Below are 20,772 nucleotides of genomic sequence, written 5' to 3' on the forward strand. Positions count from 1 at the left end.
GAGGGAGAAAGGCAGCATTAGTGAGAAAGTTAGAAAGGTGTACGATCCTGAGGTCGGTCACCGGCCATCGGCCTCCGGTACTCAGCCCTCATCTGCATGAAGGAGTCGCTGCCAGGCTCTCGGGTAACTCAGCTGTCTCTACATACGTTTGCTTTTCTCCACAGCGGGATGGATGTTGAGGCAGCAGTTGAGTTGGGAAAACAAAACCAAACACCAACAAAACAGTGAAACGAAACGAAGGGCGGCAGCTCCAAATGCAACCAGTGAGACATAAAAAAGCCGTTGTAGTAACAGACAGGACAGACAAGTCCATGATTTGAGCTGAAACGTGTGCGGCGCTTGACATTGACAGACAATGGCTTGACTTTCTTGTCGTACTTTACAGCTCCTGTTTTCTAAAGCCCTGACTCACCGTGAAATAGGCCTGTCATACCTGACACGTGCAGTGTAACCAGTGACACAATGTGACCAGTGACACGTCCAGACAACTGAGGAACTACACAGAAGCAAAGTAAAAATGCATTCAAGTCACAGACATAAACGATCACGCAAAAAAGCTAGCAGCTATCCCACGGTCGTCACGAAAAACAAATGGACCACTTGTAATTTCTGATTGGTGTTGACAGGACCCGGTTGGATTTCTCACACTTGGTTTCACAGACAGAAGCAAACAGAGAAAAGGTAAAGGAGACTTCAAGCGAGAAAGAGCTAGCAGTCAGGGGCTGTTTGAAGCGTGCTGTCTGAAGGTGGAAAACAGAGGGATGGGTGACATTATGGCGTAGGTACTCACGAATGGTTAAATCCATCACTTGAGACGCCAAGCAGAAGACAGGATGCTCATACATTTCTCTCTTTTTCCCTATAAAAGAGGATTTGGGCATGCAAGAGGCTTAGGTCAGAGGTGAAGAGGTCAGAGGTCAGAGGATTACTGCTCCTCAGGTCTGGAGGCGAGAGCTGCAGTGGGCTTAGTGGCTTCAGGTGGTCAAAGGAGAAGAACCTCCAGTTCCGGAGAGACTGCTAGGGTGCTTTCGCAGAAGGTCATTTTTAATTGTTTAACCATTCAACATGTTCAAGGCCATGACGTGAGAATGCCTGATAATTTTCTCTCAAATTAAATTATCATTAATCATGGTAAAGAAATAATGAAGAAGGCAAACAGCTCTACAAGGCTCAAGATACAACGAGAGGAAGCCTTCAGTATCTTCAGTGTCCCAGGATTTTCTTTGTAGACATTGACTGCCGCAGGGTAATCGGAGAGATAGCGCCGTAGGCTATTCCGATGTTTGTCTATAGATGTATATAGCCATATGCTATATACTTGTACACTTTATAAACACTTATAAAACAGTAACAGAGACTGTGAATACGCCACGTCTGCCAAACATGTCACATAGTTTGAAATACATTTTGACAGGGTGATGGGCATCCAGCTAAGTCTATGTCTATCAAAGAAAACCTCACGCATGCAGCTGACAGATGCTGGGCTGCTTGACCAGGCAATCCCAGGGTGCTTTGTGTATTGGCTGTCTATTGGCTTTCCAACAAGCTATAAATAAGCAACAAAGCCAATAAACGAGGGAGGGGATAAGGGTGGAGCAGCATCAGAGTAAGTATGGAGCAGCAGTTTGGAAGGTAGGGAAATGAGGGTGGGAGGAAGAAAAATGTGCTTCTTCAGAGTTTTCCCAGACCTAGACGTCGCCATGTGAGTGACCAGGCAAGCTTTAGAAGAAACAGCAGCAAGTGAGACATGGAGGGAGCCAAGGTAAAGTGTGAGATCTGCAGGATTTTCGATTTGAATGCATTTTTACTTACACATCGCTAACACAGCATCAGTGACCTACAGCAACTGCACTTGGGACAAGATTCATGAGTGAGGAGCAGACCTGAAACAAAGGTCCCACCCGAACCTGTATTCCAAGACAGTCTCAGCTTTGCTGCACGCGATCCGTCCCCCGCTGCATGGCGGACACCTCCAGCCAACTGCAGACCACAGCCATCATATGGAAGATGCTTATCATCCACATACCATCAGGTCTGACCTGCGTTTGGAGCTCTCTCATCCGCCATCATTCTGCATCAGCCCTGGATGTTCATACTTTTTCACTGTTGACAGATTCTTTAAATTTTCCTAACTGCAAAACTACTCAAAGAAAGTACATATCCCCTAGCTAGGCAAGCTAGTTTTGTACAAATTAAATTAATTTCTGTAAAATAAATAATCCAGTATCAATGTAAGTCCTCAGAATCAACCTCAGACCATCAGCTTGTGGGTTACCTGTGCATTTATGCAACAACAAAGCAGTTCTACTTTTGTATGATAGTACAATGATAGTATGATGGCATTAACACCACTCTGTTTGTAACATAAATGCCCATGTGACATGTGTGTGATGGTGTCACCACTGTGTTATGGGAGGCTACAGATAAATACATTGAATTGAATTCCAGGATTGAATCTATTTGTTCTTTTGCATATGCTTCCTGTCGCGTGTGAATTTCCCAACAGGTGGCGCTATAGTGAAGTCTTTTGGGCAGATAATTGTTTTCAGGCATTGCTTTTGGTATGTTTGCTAAAATCAACACATGATATCAGATCGAAGAAACAACGAGAAAAAAACCACTAAACCATGGAGTATGAAATCTGCCTGTAAAACAGTGTTATAACCTATGACATAAAACATTTAAGCAAAACAAAAAAAAAACAATAAATCAATTACTGTATTCTCAATAAAACTTATTTATATAGAAGTGTATAAAGGCATTTTCCAGAAGGGTAGAGGTATTTTTACATGAAGCAGCACAAATTACTGGTCATCCACATACCACATATTCCTTCACCAGAAATAAAGAATGAAGAATTCAATGTATTTTATTATCATTCTATCTTATCTGTTTTCTTTACTCTATCCAAGTAAGTGCACTTATTGGCCACTGTTCACACTGCTGACGATGCAGCTCAGCATCGCGCTTGTGTTCCCAGATCAGTGTGGTTTTATAACTTACTGTACAGGATCTTTGCAGATGAAGGTACTGTATGTGTATGTGTTCCTTACAAAAATGCCTGAACTGTTCTTCCAGATCAGTTCTATCCTACAAAATATATGTTTGCACTTCTGAGTCTAGATCAGCCTCTGACAATTATGTCACAATATACCCTGTGATAACTAGATGTCACTCTTCCCTATTCAGTTCCTTCCAATAAAGCCCTTATAGGATGAAGCTGGCTGTTCCCTGATTGGGTCCTGACAAACTCCTCGGGATCCCGGCCAGCCATCAATCAGATCAATCGGAGGAAATGAAATGTTGAGCGGCAAATACATTGGATGCCTCTGTTCACAGATGACTATAACGTACCATACACCCTAATTTTTCAGGTGAAGCATTCTTTTCCCAGATTGTCAGGGTCAGCACCTGTTTTGTCCCAGTCTTGTGTCTTCTCCCCGTTTGGCCAGCAGGTGTCGCTGGCCATCCTGTCCTCCCTGTTGTCAGTCTGTAGTGTTTCCCCTGCTCCCTGTCAGCTGCATAGCTCAATGAGCTCAGCATGTGGCAACCTAATTAATTCCTCTGTTGTGTGTTCAAATCCCATCTTCTCTGTTTTTGTATTTTGTTCCCTAGTGTTTCATTGGTATCAGTTTTTCTAGGTCCTGTGATTTTGTGGTTTCTTTTTTGTTATGGTTTCTTAATTAGTGCCTTGGTTGTGTTTTACTGGTTGTTGTCTTTCTTATTTCCCCAGTGTTATATTCTGTTTTCCTTGTTTCTTTGTCAGTTCCTAGTCTCCCTGTTTAGTTTCTAAGTTAATTATTAGTTTCGCCTGTTCTTGTGCCTGTCCTTGTGTGTTTGCCTGATTGCTCGTTGTCCTGCACCCTCCCCAATTGGTTAATTGTCTGTCTCACTCCTGCTTCTCGTTACCCGGTTCAGTTTTTGTATTTAAGTTCCTGCCTGAGTTTAGTTCCCCAGTGGGTCTTTGTATGTGATGGATGTTGGATGTTGTGTGATTTGTAACCTACCTGCCCCCTTTGTAGTTAGTCTTTGTTTTTCCCCTTTTACTTTTGACCCCTCGTGATCAGTTGCTGACTGTAATACCCCCAACACCCTGTGTTTCCCAGATCAGCTCCTGATTATGTTTGCTATGGATGTTTTCAGGTTCCAGAGCATTTCCTTACAATAGTGCATCATTGACCATACTACTGTACTAGCACAGTGAGGTTTATCATGATTGATCATACAGAACACCCTGTGTGTGAAGGTCTGTTCCTGGATTAGTTCTTTATTATAATGTACCAATTTGTAAATGGAGGTCTGTGTTATTCAAACAGATTCTTACTATAATGGAGGACAGAGACTATTCCATATTCTGTTCCCAGATCAACTACTGTCTATAATGTTCAATACACCCTGTTTGTGGTAGACATCGATGTTCCCAGATCTTACATTCTGGATTTACCAGGGGAGGTATCACTTGGAGAATCTGTCCCTTACTATAATGTACCACGCACCCAGTATTAGCACATTTCTGTTTCCAGTTCAGTCCTTTACTATACTGTACAAAACAGAGGAAGGTTGCCATTTCCGGATCAGTTCCTTACTGTAATGTATTCTAAACTCTGTGGTGACACAGCACGGGCCCCCATTTGTGGACGTGCACCAGCATTTACCTTCCACTTTAGCGTACTCGGAAAGCCGCTGGTAGTTGACCAGAGCTGCCTGCTCCAAACAGCTGCGGATGACGGCCTTCACCTCCTCCTGTGGGACGGGGGTTACTATGTCTTTCATGAGGACCTGAGGAAATGACAGGAAGACAGTGCTGCTCAGTCTCTTGTCAGACTCAGCAGAATTACCTCCCACACTCAGAAGCTACAGGCTGGTCTGTGTGACTTAAACTGAATCTATATCCATCATTTATTTTTTTTCTCACACAGGAAAATAAGAATAGAAAAAATTCACAACAATAAAATCTCATAATATCTCATTTTAAAAATCTCATAAAATTGTTTAAAAATGATTAATAAAATACACAATATCACACAGCCCGCACCCCGAGACATTCTCTGCAGATGGTTCGATGACGTTCAAAATGAAAACAAAATGTTCCACCTTTGTGGCTTCAGGCACTAAAATCATCTTAGTATGAGTTCATCATTTATAAAGTTACTGGAGGTCAAAGGCATGAATCATTCCACATGGCTGCATTTACTTATGTCACCTGAGATCTGCTTTTAAAAATGACCAAATGCATTGTGGCCAGTTCACATCAGCTTGTTTTAGTCAAAAAAGCTGAACTTGGTAAGAAATACAGCAGAAACAAACACGTTTGGTTAAAAATCACAAGATAGAAAGGTCTGCCCATCTACTAAGCAAGCAAATAAATAAATCAAGAATGAAAGAGCAAGAAAAACTATTTCAGGGAAGTTTCTCTTAAAGAAGCTACTTTTTGTTGCATAACCAGTGATCATGGCCACAGCATAGAGAAGACAGATGGATGGAATCCTTTGCATCATACTTTCTGTTAAAGAGGCTATTTCATGAAATCTTCTGCATACCCTTTCTAGTAAAGACAGCGTGGCTTTTAAAGCTCCTTCAGGCCGGCCAAACGGGAAGCAATACCTGGCGAGAGAAATTACAGCATGTGGGCAATATGCATCTCAAATGAGGGGCTCCACATGCTATCCCCATGCTATCCCCATGCTATCCCCACTCTATCCTCATTCTATCCCCACTCTATCCCCAGCTATCCTCATGCTATCCCCAGCTATCCCCATGCTATCCCCACTCTATCCCCAGCTATCCCCATGCTATCCCCACTCTATCCCCAGCTATCCACACACTGTCCTCCTGCTATCCACACACTGTCCTCCTGCTATCCCTCCAGTTATGCCCATGCTATCCCCCTAGCTATTCCCACACTGTCTCTGGTAGAGCACAATAAGTGTTTTCATTAACTTTAATGTACCAGTGTTCGAAAGGTATTTTTCTTGTGCTGAACAATTCACCATAGCTCTTGAGTCAATAGGGACGAAATCAGAATATAAAGCTCTTATCCACTGTTGAAAGTTGCCAGTGAAGAGCAGCTGGGCCCAGCAGCACCTGAAATGTGTGATCTGGTTCTCCAGAAGAACCCGTAGACGCTCCTTGATCTCCTCAAAACGCTCTTTCTCCTCCACCGTCACTGTCCCAATCCCGTCTGGCCTGGAATCACACGCATATGCATTGGTGTCGGCGAATACAGCAACAAAAAATCCCAATGAAAATGCATGTGCTCTCAGTGCTTGTGTGGACTCATCTGATGTGTTGAGTGGGACTGGTATCCTCTCTTTACCTTCTGGTTACCATGTCCATGTTAGGAACTTATCCAATGCCCACCTCAAGTTGCTGGATCAACTACCCATACTCACTATAGCACAGATAGTATTTTATGCTTTAAATTTGTATATTTGAAGGTATACTATTTTCTGTAAGTGTTCATCAGTCACCCTCCTTTGAAGGAGGATCACTGAAGAATTTTTTCATAGAATTTAAATTTCTTGTGGCAATTAGAGTATAAAAAATTGTTCAATATGTAGATAAAAATAGAATCTTACTGGAATTAAATCCTCAATCCCAGAATCCTCAGTGCCATGACACCTGTCCGTGGCCTAATCCTCTGAGGTCCTGGGGAGCTCGGGGGGGCGGGTAGCCGCTGAAAGGCCCGGGGGAGGGATTTACACCTGTGCAGCACCCTCGTCTGTGGTGTCTGTTTCTGTGCAGTGAGACCTTTCAGCTGAATAAACCAAGTCCCTCCTTTAGGTCTGGGGCCTGAGCTGGGCTTTCGCCCCCCCCCCCCCCCCATACAGTTGTGTGCCACAAAAGGCCAGGAGCTCACAAAGGCCCCAATAAACCAGCAGTCAGGGGTTAATGGGCTGGCTTTATCCTTCCTAAGTCTCTGCAGGCCATTCACTACCTGAGGCCAGACAGGGCAGGAAAATAACCCCAAATTACCACTGTCATGTTCCCCTGACCTTTGAGTAGGAAGACATGTATTAAAACGTCAATGTCCCCGTCCACAAAGGGAAAACGCATCTTTTACACGACGACTAATGCGCTCCCCTCGTTTAACAATGGGGCACCTCCGAACACACAAGCATCATGCCCTGCAAGCCGTAAGGAGCACTGGTCTCCAGTCAGACCCGCACGCGCCAGTCCTGGAAGTCTGGCTCATGAAGAAATGGTTTAAACTGAACTTTTGAATGAGATTAATAGTATTGATTGAAAAACAGTCTTCAATTTTTGTCATGCAATAAAAACAACTGTTAGGGTATTTTTTCAATGTCAAATCCTGAACTGTGTATGTGGCCATAACATCCTCACCACACTCATGATCTGACCTTGCTCAGCCCTCAAAATCCTACCAGTCAGGAAGAAATGGACTGTGGGTTATGCTCTATATGCCTCTCTGCCTGTGATTCAGGATGGGGGGGTGGTGATTCTGCATCATATCCATAAAGGCCTGGAAGCCTGAATCACTCCTTGGACCATCTAGAAACTGCAGCCACATTTGAGGCAATGCATTCAGCCCCCCGAGCACCTTGTATATCCCAACCCCTCTGCTCTCACGCCGAGGGTCGTGTCAACCCACCTGCCTGCTGGCCTCACGTGACCCTCCTCAGCCGTGTCACAAACAATGATGCCCCCCAATGTCCCCCGTCCCACCCTACACACATGTAATGGCAGGCCGTCCCGCGCAGGCCTGCGCATATCACAGGGTAAGTCTGGGAAAAATCCAGAAAAGAAATCCAAGTATTGATAACCAAGGCAGTAATTATAATCTTGTCCCTCCTCCAACACACTCTCTTCATACCTACACAAAATGACTCTTGGACATGGAGCGATAAACTGAGCAGTATTAGCGCTTCAGCTAACGCTACATGTCGCTCTTTGGCTACGAATGTATGTTTCTCTAGACCAGATTGCGTTGGAGTCAGCAGCGAGGTGATGGCCGTCCAGCTGGTTCCGGAAGGACCTCGGACAGTGGCAGGACAGCCGCTCCCCATGACGGGCTGTCATCCTGTCATCCTGGACCTCCAGGCTGACCCGCACGCCCCCGTCCCCGTCGTCCATCCTCTCTGACTCCCAGCGTCTCCCTGTCCGACCTGATCATCGCACGGCGGGAACAGACAGCCCACCTCCATGCCATCAGGATCTGTCACCCGACTGGCGGACTGACAGGCGCGGCCTGTGACCTTCTCTCAAGATGACGCGGGGGGCTTGTTTGTATGCTAAGTGAAAGCAAGTAGCGGCCATATTTGGGTGGCCGCTGGAGTCGGTGCTGACGTTGGGTTGTGCGGGACTCGCTCCGATTAGTCATGCCCAGCTGAGCGTGTCCCTTTCTCACGTTTTAATGATACCCAGTTCTCAAGTAAAACAACTCTTTAATAAACCACTATTTGCTATCCATCTATGCAAATCACTTTGTGAATTGGTATTTTTAAATACCAGTTTCCTTTGTTTGGGATAAAACATGGCATTTGTGCGGCAGTCTGTCCCAAACTCATCCAGTTGAATATCGTGACCCCTCCTTCAAAGGGTCAGATAATTACAAGGGGCCCTGTGAATAGCTACAATGGAGAGGACAAAAACTCGGGCTTTACCTTTTAGGTTCAGTGGCCGGCTGCAATTTGGAATCCCTTTTTTTTTTGGACTCCTTTTTGGGGAGGGTCTGAGGCTCAGTGACTGAGAGTGGAGCCCTGCCCCCCTCAGGCCCTGGCCACACCGCGCCCCCTAATTCGGGCCAGTTGGGTCTTTGGGTGTGTGGCGTGGGGTGAGTGGTGTTTGGAATTATGAGATTAAGAAAAAAAGATAAAGAAAAGTAAGATGCAAACAAATCACAATGACAAACAAGGAAAAAAAAATCACTGAAATTGAGCATAACGTAAAGAAAGTCTTAAAGTGGAACATGTGACCATGGGGCAGATCGGTCAGAAGGGAGAGGAAGATGAACCGGTGTCTCCGCCTGAAAGGGAGTCAGTACTGATCCATAAGGAGCCAGTTCTTCCGGGTCAGCATTGTTCCAGCTGTCCAGCAGCGTATAAGGGTGTGGGGGGGTGGGTTTGTCTGCCTACCTATTACCGTGGGGGGGCTGTCTGCCTACCTATTCCTATGGGGGACGCTGTCTGCCTATCTGTTCCTGTGTGGGGGGGGCTGCTGGCTGCCTACCAGTCCCTGCGTGGGGGGGGGGGGGGGGGCTGCTGGCTGCCTACCTGTTCCCATGGACGTGTGAGGCACAGAAGGCGAAGCTGTAGTGCAGCAGGGTGGGGTCGATCATGGCGCCGTTCTCAGCCCGCTCCAGCAGGTCATTCAGGTAGCACAGGTGCCTGTGACACCCCCGTACGCCGTTCCGGGCGCAGTACTCGTCCAGGACGAAGACCTGACCTGGACTGAACCAGCCCTGCACACGGAGACACTGAGACCGTCAGGGAGCTGGCTAACCCCAAAGGGCCATTTAAGTGTTTGTGTTTTTTTTTTAATTCCTAATATAGTATTACATCAATCTGCTTGAGGAAACATGCCAGCTTAGTGTGACAGTGTGGGAACCACAGGGCGAAGTCTGCATGTCCTCACCAGGCAGGAGTATGAGTCGTTCAGCCTGTGATCCAGGGTGAGTCGCTGTAGCGCCTCAAACAGCGAGGCGTGATTGAAGCTGCACGGATTGGTGGAGATAAATTCGTCCATCCCATGTTTCTGAGCTCTGTCCGCATCTAATCCAGGCAGACCATAGGCGGGAAAGGGGCGGGATTCACAAAAGGCACCATGTCAGCAGGGGCAACGATGCCTGTTCTAGGACATGTCATTCAATACTGCCCTCTACCTGTGAGAGGCCACACTACAGCAAAAAACCACACAGCTAATCAGCTTCATTGTCAACTTGCATCTCGGTAAAAAACAAGGCACTGAACTGAACCGAAAGAAATTTGCCAAATTTCTGGTGCACCACTAGCAATACAGACACACTCAAGTCCAAATTAACTTTAAAGTGATACCTGCATTCACAATCATTTAGAAATTTTGACTTGTAAGTGTATTCCGTGAACTCAACGACAGATATAAGCTTCAGTTTAAATAAATCAATAAAAAAACTGCCATAACTAATAGCAGAGCTCAACACCACGACGAATTCCAACGGCCATTTTGATCGAAATGCAATTTCTACGGCAGATATTTTAAAACGTAGCCTGGATCATGGCATCTTGCCACAGACATGCATGAGTCTTTACGCGGACATGTTTGCCCGTGTGCGGACAGGCTGACGGTCGCTGGCTAGCAGCCACACTGCAGCGATTGCTTGTTAATCATTTCAAATAAAATAAAGAACGACGGGGGGGGGCGGAGCACCAGAAGCGCACAGCGAGGGCTACATCCTGGCGTCTGCGATGAATTAATAGCCCGAGTGTGCTCACACTCGGCCATTCAGCCAAGCCCTGCAGGCAGTGCTCCTGGGGTAGGCCTAATTAATCCCACCCCATGCGACTAAAACACGGCCCACAAACAGTCAATGCAATGGGGGAATGGCCCACTGAAGCCCCCCCACCCCGACACCTTTGTTCATTAAAGGATAAATAAATGAGACAACATATTTTCACTTTTCATTACTGTTAGTGCCTTTGCCATTAGCAATAGATGAAGCCCTGAGTAAACAGGCGGCGTTTAATCCCAGACCTGACCACTGCAATCTACTTCTGCTTTAATGCCCCTTTTACTCAGGATTTAATGTCTGTATGGAGGCTGGCACTCATTAGCTGGAACTAGTTTGAGCAAAGTCTAAGTAAACAAACTTTCTTAAATTTCGTTTAGTAATCTTAAAGGTCAACAAAGGATCAGAATTAATTTACAAAATATAGCTTCATCTGTTTATTTAAGCTGCCACAATTCCCTGAGAGATTCTGTTGCTTAATTAAATATATACGCAGATATTTAAATAAGACAATAATACAGAATTTTTTTCTATTAAAAAGTTCAAATGAACAAACGATAAGATAAATCATTTAGTTTGATTAAACATAACATTAATTGTTCCATTCTGTTATTGTTGAACTGACCAGAGGTAAAAAATGTTTGTTCTTTTTTTCCACAATGACATCATGAACGCAAAACCCCGGACAAAAAGGTGACTTGGTGTCTTTCTGATGTGGCTCAACATGATCTTGTCATGTCTGACATTACAGCAGCACAGACGAGTGTCTAGACAGTAACAGGCAGCGACACCATGCAGCCCTGTTTAGATAAATAGAAAAAAAATGACAATGATTGACGGCTGCTATTCATTTATAGAGTCTAACTCGGAGAGTCATGACTAGGAGGTTCCGGCTATTTGGCCAGTGTCACTGCGATAGCCGGGGTCCGTCGGCCCTGTGCTGTCAGGGGGACCTGGTATGACAAGTCCTATTTCCCAGAAGCAGCTAAACTGATAAGCTGCTTCATGTCCAGTAGCTACTCCCTGGATTTCTTGCTCTCTGAAGGAAACGAGATGAAGTCACGCCTGTCGGGATTGCCCACTCATTCACCATCAGGACAGTGAGGTCCGTGTTGGTTCTGTCTACAGCAGGTCCATCACCTTCACGGCTCAGGACAATCACACGGAGGTGTGGCAGGTGCCATCGTGCCATTAAACCAGAGACACCGGATCACTGACTCCGCCCACAACTGAATGATGACACAATGTCCGCAGGAACCACGCATAACAGAGCCCCTCCCAACGTGGATCCTGTCGATCATGAGACTCACGGCATACAGTTTGGCCAATATGCTTTTCTACATCATATTCATCACTTGACCTGAAATTCCCATAATTCTTTGCAAGTTGACAATACTTAAGTGCAACTGATCAATGGTATATATGTATATATATACAGAATATATATGTATATACATATATATGCACATATGCTTATAGGCATACTACTGTAACATTTTAACATTAGCAAAGCATCTAGGTGCAAATACATGGACTTGGCATGAAGTTGAGAGGTTCTTTGATTTTTTTGAAAGATGGCAAAGTATTTTTTTTTTGCAGCATCAAATGTAAAACATCACACAAGTGTGTCCTGGTCAGGCATCAAAGGGCGAAAAAAAAAATTAGGATTGTTCCTCCTGAACGTGGCGCCAGTGGCTCTAATGTCTATTCAAGTCCATCTCAAGGAGAAGGAGAGGAGCGTCAGACGGTGAGGAGGAGAGGAGCGTCAGACGGTGAGGAGGAGAGGAGCGTCAGACGGTGAGAAGGAGAGGAGCGTCAGACGGTGAGAAGGAGAGGAGCGTCAGACGGTGAGGAGGAGAGGAGCGTCAGACGGTGAGAAGGAGAGGAGCGTCAGACGGTGAGAAGGAGAGGAGCGTCAGACGGTGAGGAGGAGAGGAGCGTCAGACGGTGAGGAGGAGAGGAGCGTCAGACGGTGAGGAGGAGAGGAGCGTCAGACGGTGAGGAGGAGAGGAGCGTCAGACGGTGAGGAGGAGAGGAGCGTCAGACGGTGAGAAGGAGAGGAGCGTCAGACGGTGAGAAGGAGAGGAGCGTCAGACGGTGAGGAGGACGGGAAGCTCCTGCCGCTGTTCGTCAGCATTCAGAATACTTCAGCTACATATTTGCCAACTCTCATAAATAAATAGAAAATAAGACAATGGGCAGCACATTTGGCAAGACTGAGTCCCCTTAACATGACGCACAGGGCTGAACATATAACCCGACAGATTTATGAAAGTAAACACAGTAGAACTTAACAAACATAGACATATTTTCCTAATAAAGGCTCACGTTTTAGAGTCATAACCTTCTTAATTTGAATATGTGAAAATGCATTTTAAGGTGATTAAAACAACATAGCTAATAAAGGCACATGGATAGCCGGAACATGTCTGCAATAGCCTAAAGATAAATGGTTTCTTTATATATTTATGTAAATGGAATTTTACATAGATTTAATTGTAGATCTTCTAAGATTACCAAATTGCTTTGGTCACAGTTCTGTACTTGTAGTGCGATCATCGCTAGCTGCTGCGTCATATATTTACTTTGTGATTTTATGAAAATGCTGTACCTAAGAAACATTTAATACAAAATGTTCTGATTTAACACACTGATCATTTCTTTGTATAATAAAATGAAAGCACTTTTATTTGCTGTGCCTCTTTGCTACATTTGCTCTGCTAATGTACAGAACAGCATTACCAATAGGAAGCGAGTGTTGGGCCTCTGGTTCATTCACAGGCACTGCAGTAACCAATGGAGTCACAGAGTCAGAGAGGGCAATTATGCAGAATGCAATAATCATACAAAACCATAATGAAACAAAAGTAATGGAGTGAAAGAGTCACATGCATCCCAAACTGGCTAAAATGGGGTTTATTTCAAGCCTAAAAACCCACGAAATTCCTATAAACAGAGAAAGGCATGAAGACAGAAATCTGAGAGGGAAAAGCAGAGTGCAGCAGTCAGATAATCTCGGGAAGATTATCTGGGTTGTGCGGCCACAGGGAAGCACTTACCCTTAAATCCAGCTAGAAGATAGCAGAGGGTAGGAAGGAACAAACCAGAATGACACAGAGACCAGCAACAGGGCTGAGGAGGGCAGACAGGGGACCTACCCTACTGGCTGAAGTCGCAAAGGAACAAGCAAAGCATGGCGAGGAAGGACTCATGGACACGCCGGGCGTTAATGTCAGACAGAGGGAGACGCGGAAAGAGACAATCACTGCTGCTGCTGGCCATCTTTCATTGGCATCGCAAGAACTAAACAGGAAGTGTGAGAACATGAGGTTTCTGCTATTGGGGCTCACCTTGGTGGCCTATTACACCACCCGGCCCTCGGAGGCCTGCTACACCACCCGGCCCTAGGCAGCCTCCTGCACCACCCGGCCCTCTGAGGCCTGCTACACCACCCGGCTCTCGGCGGCCTGCTACACCACCTGGCCTTCTGAGGCCTGTTACACCACCCGGCCCTTGGCGGCCTGCTACACCACCCGGCCCTAGGCAGCCTCCTGCACCACCCGGCCCTCTGAGGCCTGCTACACCACCCGGCCCTCGGCGGCCTGCTACACCACCCGGCCCTCTGAGGCCTGCTACACCACCCCGCCCTCGGCGGCCTGCTACACCACCCGGCCCTCTGAGGCCTGCTGCACCACCCGGCCCTCGGCGGCCTGTTACACCACCCGGCCCTCTGGTTTTAGGCCACGTCCCCGTAGCCTGGGTTTCAGGTACAAAATGCATGGCATTCAGCTGCTTACAGATCCAGCTGAATTATCCGGAGAGCCTGGCCAAATTGCTCTTTCTAAGGTCAGTAAGGCCTCCCCCAGAACGTGGATAAGAGCTTTCTCAAGGCAGTACGGTATCACTAACCCCATGCCAAAACGATCTACCAGCGCACCCAGGATAAAGAGCCTGGCTGGATGAACATCCAAAGCGCAGTGACTATGCAGGGATCTTAACAGACAACCGCAAGGTTCCTTATATAAATACACGCCCATTACTCTCATTCTTAGCTAATAGCTAGTGTAACTTTTAATTGCAAAAATGTATTTAAAATGACATTTTATAAAAAAATACCATACTACTCATTAATTACAAGCAAAGACTGTAAAAGACTACTATAGGAAAGAAAAAAATATTCAGTGGAATAAACCCGCAAATGTCAAGTCTAGATTCACAGACATAATGAATTATATTGTAACATGGTTTGGGTTACTGTTGGGTGAAGGGATGGTGACAGTATGAATCTTTTAGCAGGATCCACTTTAAGTGTGTGTGGGGGGTGTTGTGGCAGAGTCCACTTTAATTAGGGGGTGACGTGGGACAGTCCATTTTAATCGGCGGGTGTTGTGGGACAGTCCACTTTAATTAGGGGGTGATGTGGGACAGTCCACTTTAATTAGGGGGTGATGTGGGACAGTCCACTTTAATTAGGGGGTGATGTGGGACAGTCCACTTTAATTAGGGGGTGATGTGGGAAAGTCCACTTTAATTAGGGGGAGTTGTGGGAGAGCCCACTTTAATTGGTGATTGTCCACTTTAAGTGCAGGGTGTGTGAGAGAGTCTGTGCTGCTTCCAAGCTACTTACAGAACTGGGAGATGGGTGCATCCAGCTGGGGTGCTGTGCCCCCCTTGGCGTTGAGCTTCTGGACTTGGGTGGGGGGAACAGGCTTGTGGGACTGCCCCGTGGCCCGGTACATGGCCTGAACCCACAGGATGCGGTCCTGCTCATCGTCGCTGGCGAAGATCACGGTGTCACCCTCCCTCACGGCATTAAAGAATGCCCTACCGCCATCCAGACCTGTCAGTAGGGGGCGCCGGGTGGTGGGGAAGGGTTGTCAGAGGGAAACGCTCTTTAAAATCCTGGATCACGCTCACGACCTCCCAGTCCCATGGCCAGTGACTGCAAACAAATCCTCCCGCTGCTCTCGGCGATTATTTTATCACTCAAGCTGCTTAAATTCTCTACAAGAAGGCTCTCAGACTCCTCGTCGCGCATTGATTGTGGGACGCGATTATCCTGCTGGCTGTCATCACGCAGAAGCTGCGTTATGACCTCAGTCACTAAGCTGCAGGTAAGACAAACAGTGAAGCCAGGAACCACTCCGCCAGGACCAGGGCGCTAGGGGAACCCCCCCTCCCCCAGTATTTCATTTGGTTTCATTCATCCCCCTAATAAAAAGACTTTGGTATTTTAATTATTATGTCCCCCCAAAATTTAAATCTCTCCTATGCCGATGACTCCCACTTGTCAGTTCATATCATTTTCATGCGCTGGTAACAATCTATGCTGTACTCCTATCCAAAGAGATCCTCATTATTCCTAACAGGACTGGGATTGTTCTGAGAGCAAACACCACCTAGTGGTCAAAAGACTACTTTGCGGCTCAGTACTGAAGCTGCCTGGCATGCATTTGTAAAGTCAATGGTGTTATACAGAAAGAAATTAAACAGTAATAAATATGATTTTTAGTGACATTTACAACTGGCTGAATATTCCATCCATCGTATCCCATAGAGGGTCAAAGTGGATATTTAAAGAACTTTTATTACAGAGAAAAACCGTAAAGACAGGAGCTGGACTGAAAGGGCAGCAGGGCTACCTGGCTGGGGGTCGGTGTAATCCACCGTGTAGCCGTCCAGCTGCAGCAGCTCCTGCGGTTCAGACTTCTTCTCCCGGTAGCTGCACATGGCAAATGTATACTGGCTGACCTACAGGTGGCAGCAGAGAGTCAAGAGGTTAGGGTCATGGGGAGAGGGTCACAAGGACCAACCAGCTTGTCTGCTTGTATGTTCTGGCAAGCAGGTTGTGAACAGTGAGGAATTATGGTGGTGGAGTGGGGCAGAGAGTGACAGACGGCACGGCTTTTACAAACTGTGCGAGCGGGGCTTGTGCCCATCGTGCACTGTACCATTCCACGTGTGTGTGCATAATCAAGGCTGCATACTAAATAAATAAATGGAGGAGATGTGGGGGCTCTCAGGATGAGACAGGAGAAGCCAGGAGCATGGGGGCAGGGAGGAAGGTAGGCGGGGCAGGTGCCAGCGAGGCTGGCATGTGGTGGCGATGGGGCTGGACGCGGCAGAGATGGGGTAGGATGCAGTGATGAGGTAGGATGCAGTGATGAGGTAGGACGTGGTGTAGACAGGGTGGGGAACAGCAGTGACGGAGCAGGACATGACAATGGGACAGGATGTGGTGATGGAGCAGGATGCAGCAACAGCAGGGCAGGACATGGTGGAGACGGGGCAGGACGCAGTGACAATAGGGCAGGACGCAGTGACAATAGGGCAGGACGCAGTGACAATGGGCAGGATGTGGTGATGGAGCAGGATGCAGCAACAGCAGGGCAGGACATGGTGGAGACGGGGCAGGACGCAGTGACAATAGGGCAGGACGCAGTGACAATAGGGCAGGACGCAGTGACAATGGGCAGGATGTGGTGATGGAACAGGATGCAGCAACAGCAGGGCAGGACATGGTGGAGACAGGGCAGGACGCAGTTACAATAGGGCAGGACGCGGTAATGGGGCAGCATGAGGCGAAGATGGCACGAGATGCAGTGGAGCCGGGGTAAGACATGGTGGCGACAGGGCAGGATGCGACAATGACGGGGCAGGACGCAGTGACAATAGGGCAGGACGCAGCAGCGATAGAACAGGATGTGGTGCTGCAGCTGTCACTCAGACCAGACGAGTCACAGGAGTGACACTCTGTCACAAACAATGTGAGCCGCATCGTGAAGTGCAAGTCGTATCGGGGCGATCTCCACGTCGCGGCACGATTGTCACCTTCCCTGCAAATGGCAGCTCTAGCTCGCTTTGCCTCTGCGTGACACTACGAATTCAACGTCACGCTGGTGATGCGGGCTAGGCCCAGCCGCGGGGCGAGGGGGGGCATGCCGAGGCCCCAGCACCTGGCTGAACGATGCTGGAAGGCCTGGGCCCTACGCTGAAGTTTGGGCCTGTTAAGAGCCGTCGGCACGGAAGTGCGGGATTTTGTATCCCACGGGCCGGTGACCTGCTGTCAAACCGGCGCTTAAAGGATTTTAAATGACTTTGCTCCTGATTACCCTACATGCTTTGCTCTTTTAAATAACCTTGTTATTGTTGGCAGTCTATAAATTGCACTGTGAAGCGGGCGGCCTCAATCGATGCAGCACTCGGCCGCTTTGCTCTGTGTGTAGTCAGAGACTCCCCCCCCCAACCAGCCCCCCAAGTCACATGGAACATTACCATATTCAACTGCTTAAGACTTTTGTTCAAAACCAGCAAATTAACGCAGGGGGAGGGGGGGTGAATTGTGTTCAAGGGCTGTTTTTAAGGGTATCCCCCTGACTTTGGAATAAATAGCTTCACTTTGTGTCATAAATATTGGGCTTACAGCTCTGATTTGTTTGGGTCGACGGTGACATGTAGTGGCATTCAGCTAGAACTACATGCAGGATACGCCGTGTGCGGGGTGCGGGGGGGGGCTAAAAGCGATTCATCAACACCCTCTTCAGTTGAAACAGTTTCACAGTTTATTACCAAGTCGACATAGCAACTTCGAGCAATCCTATATACCGCTGTTTTAACTCACCAGTTTTTTTCCCACTTTCATTTGCTATGAAACAAAGGGGACCGCAGCACAGAGAGATTGCGGGGGGCGTATTTACACCGCAGCTGTCCCTGTGCGGCCCTTCGGGCGGCCGCAAGTCCTCACACCCGCTCTTCGCTGGGCCTCACCGGCAGCTCCCGAAAGCTCCTATAATGCATTTACAGGAACTCGCAGCAAAGTCCTGCAGGCTCTAATTTAAGCCATTAACTTCACGGTGAGCGAACCATGAAACACGAGCGGCGGAGACATTCGTATTAAAATTAATAACTTTTGGTTTGCATGGCCATGGTTTAAAAAACTGAAAATCTGACATATGAGATTATGATCCAAAGGGATACCAGGATATACGCATAAAAATAATAATGGTTAATATTCTAAAAAGGATTGTAGTCTAAATTCACCATCATGTGTAAATTATTTTTTTCAGCGATCCAATAGTTTATGGCCCTAAATGATGTTTGCGTTCTTAAAAAATCATCGTGAAAAGCGTCTTTTTCATTTCGCTATACAGACCCTGCGCTTCGGGTGGGGAGCGGATGCGCTTCGGGTGGGGAGTCCGTGCGGATGCGCTTCAACGAGTCCGCGGTTCGGGGGACCTGAGCATCGCCGCTCCCGTAACGTTATGGTGCCAGAAACACGGCGCAAAGGCCGCGATCAGAAAAGGAAAGAAGGAGGGAAGAAGCAGAGGAGGCGGCCGGCTGACCGGCATTTGTCACTTGCTGTAAGTGTAGCTGGGAGCAAGACGCCAGCGCACCGCGCACAGACCTTTGGCTGGGAGTGTATTCGGGTTTGTCTATTCGCTGTCATCTCATAGCTCTCAGACACATCTACCCACTGCAGAGGAGACGCGGAGGCTGCACCAAATAAGCTGGAATAAATCAGCCCGTTCAACGAAAACGCGCCATTTAATGTCACGCCTTTTCATGTCTCTCAGTGATACAAACAAGGGTGTACCTATAATCAATACGTTTCGGAGTGACATTGTGGAGCAGTCTGTATAACTGGTGTGACGCTGATGGCTGCACGGAAATCTGATTGAATGTCACAATGCACCTCTCTTACTTACCTGGACCAGAACAAAGAACCTTTTCTTCCATCTCTTCCATACATTCTTTCCAATTGCCCAAAGATACCTGTGAAACACAGTACTCGGTAAACTCCCTAAGTGGAAAAAAAATCACCGAATAGTTGCCGTGAACAAAGAATGATTGTAATTTATTTAGAAAATCAGGCATATTTCGGAGACTGCTTTGCACGTCAAGGTTGCACGTTAAACAGAGATTACATAAACAGCATCTGTATTTTTACTAATGCCTGATTTGTTTGTACTGTGTACATATTTTTAGAAAGTGCAACACAAAAGAAAATTATCAATAAGTGACACAAGGCGTCACTCTAGTGCCCTCTAGTGGTGAATGAATGATTGGAGTTTTCATGAACAATTATTAGGTTGATGCAGTAATGCCTTTTTTCAGGTATTTTAAAAGAAGGATATTAGCGTTGTAGAAAGCTATGCTGATTTGTTTAATTCAATGGGAATACTGGCAATGTCTTTGCCTAACAATTGTGTTAGGCAAAAGCCCACTAGTTAAAGTGATTAGCAAGGTTCAGAGGATGTCTAAACCATAGCAACAGCATTTGCAGAGTTGATTGAGAGAGAGGTTTTGTATTTTCATTGAAACAATGCTTTTTGTTTTCCTATACACGCACAGAGAACTACAACGACCGATGGCCATCTTGACAAACTAACACAGAATGGCAGTGTGGCTCAACAGCCGGTATCTGAGGCCATGATGCTGGTCAGGGGAAAATATGACAGCGTCATAAGAATGCACCGGGGAGCAAGCAGGCTCCCGTTCCTGCCAATGCTGCACCGGGGAGCAAGCAGGCTCCCGTTCCTGCCAATGCTGCACCGGGGAGCAAGCAGGCTCCTGTTCCTGCCAATGCTGCACCGGGGAGCAAGCAGGCTCCCGTTCCTGCCAATGCTGCACCGGGGAGCAAGCAGGCTCCTGTTCCTGCCAATGCTGCACCGGGGAGCAAGCAGGCTCCTGTTCCTACCAATGCTGCACCGGGGGAGATGCTGCGGGTGAGAGTACAGCTTCTCTCACTGCTCACCCAGCAGCAGAATGCAGAGCACAGGACTGCAGTGTGTGGGAGCGAGAACAAGGAGACAGGCACACCTCCCAGAGGAAGACCCAGCACCGTCTCAGCACCACAATACTCATAAAGATGCCAGTAGTGCTCCAACTACTCAATGTGTGCTCCACCTACTCAATGTGTGCTCCACCTACTCAATGTGTGCTCCACCTACTCAATTTGTGCTCCACCTACTCAATTTGTGTTCCACCTACAAAATCAGATTTTATAATTGTCAGAGCATTAGGGTGGTTATGTATATAAACCTCAGGGCGCTCTGGTGCATACTTGTCCTAACACGCTTTTGATAAATATGCTTGCTGAGTAAATTGAAAGAAAATGTAATGTTTTTAACTTTTAAAAAACTTTTTATCGTTATCACATTAAACTTTTAAAATCAAATCACCTTTACTGTCACATAACTTAAATGAGTGAAAGTTTTTGGTCACGCGTTCCTATTAGCAGTGCGGTACATTAAATAAAGCAAACTGTACAAAAAACAACTGTACAACAACGTACATGGGCTACGAGTAGATATTGGAGAACTGGCAAT

The 20,772-nt window shown here is 46.9% G+C and overlaps 1 protein-coding gene across 13 annotated transcripts in view; it reads right to left on the minus strand.

The window, feature by feature from the left end:
- Positions 1–20,772, minus strand: part of cadpsa (Ca2+-dependent activator protein for secretion a) — a 120,456-nt gene that overhangs the window by 47,234 nt on the left and 52,450 nt on the right. For 8 of the 13 annotated variants that reach the window (XM_023794020.2, XM_023794015.2, XM_023794012.2 and 5 more), the window contains exons 9-17: positions 19,150–19,216; positions 16,087–16,195; positions 15,072–15,284; positions 9,595–9,731; positions 9,234–9,421; positions 6,085–6,186; positions 5,541–5,604; positions 4,656–4,779; positions 791–859 (exon numbers count right to left, since the gene is read on the minus strand). In XM_023794020.2, the coding sequence (XP_023649788.1) occupies positions 791–859; positions 4,656–4,779; positions 5,541–5,604; positions 6,085–6,186; positions 9,234–9,421; positions 9,595–9,731; positions 15,072–15,284; positions 16,087–16,195; positions 19,150–19,216 (1,073 nt within the window). The remainder of the gene's footprint in view (positions 1–790; positions 860–4,655; positions 4,780–5,540; positions 5,605–6,084; positions 6,187–9,233; positions 9,422–9,594; positions 9,732–15,071; positions 15,285–16,086; positions 16,196–19,149; positions 19,217–20,772) is intronic. The other 5 variants (XM_023794021.2, XM_023794018.2, XM_023794017.2 and 2 more) reach the window with 1 other exon arrangement.

The sequence above is a fragment of the Paramormyrops kingsleyae genome, chromosome 8 (assembly GCF_048594095.1).
Source record: "Paramormyrops kingsleyae isolate MSU_618 chromosome 8, PKINGS_0.4, whole genome shotgun sequence".
NCBI lineage: Eukaryota > Metazoa > Chordata > Actinopteri > Osteoglossiformes > Mormyridae > Paramormyrops > Paramormyrops kingsleyae.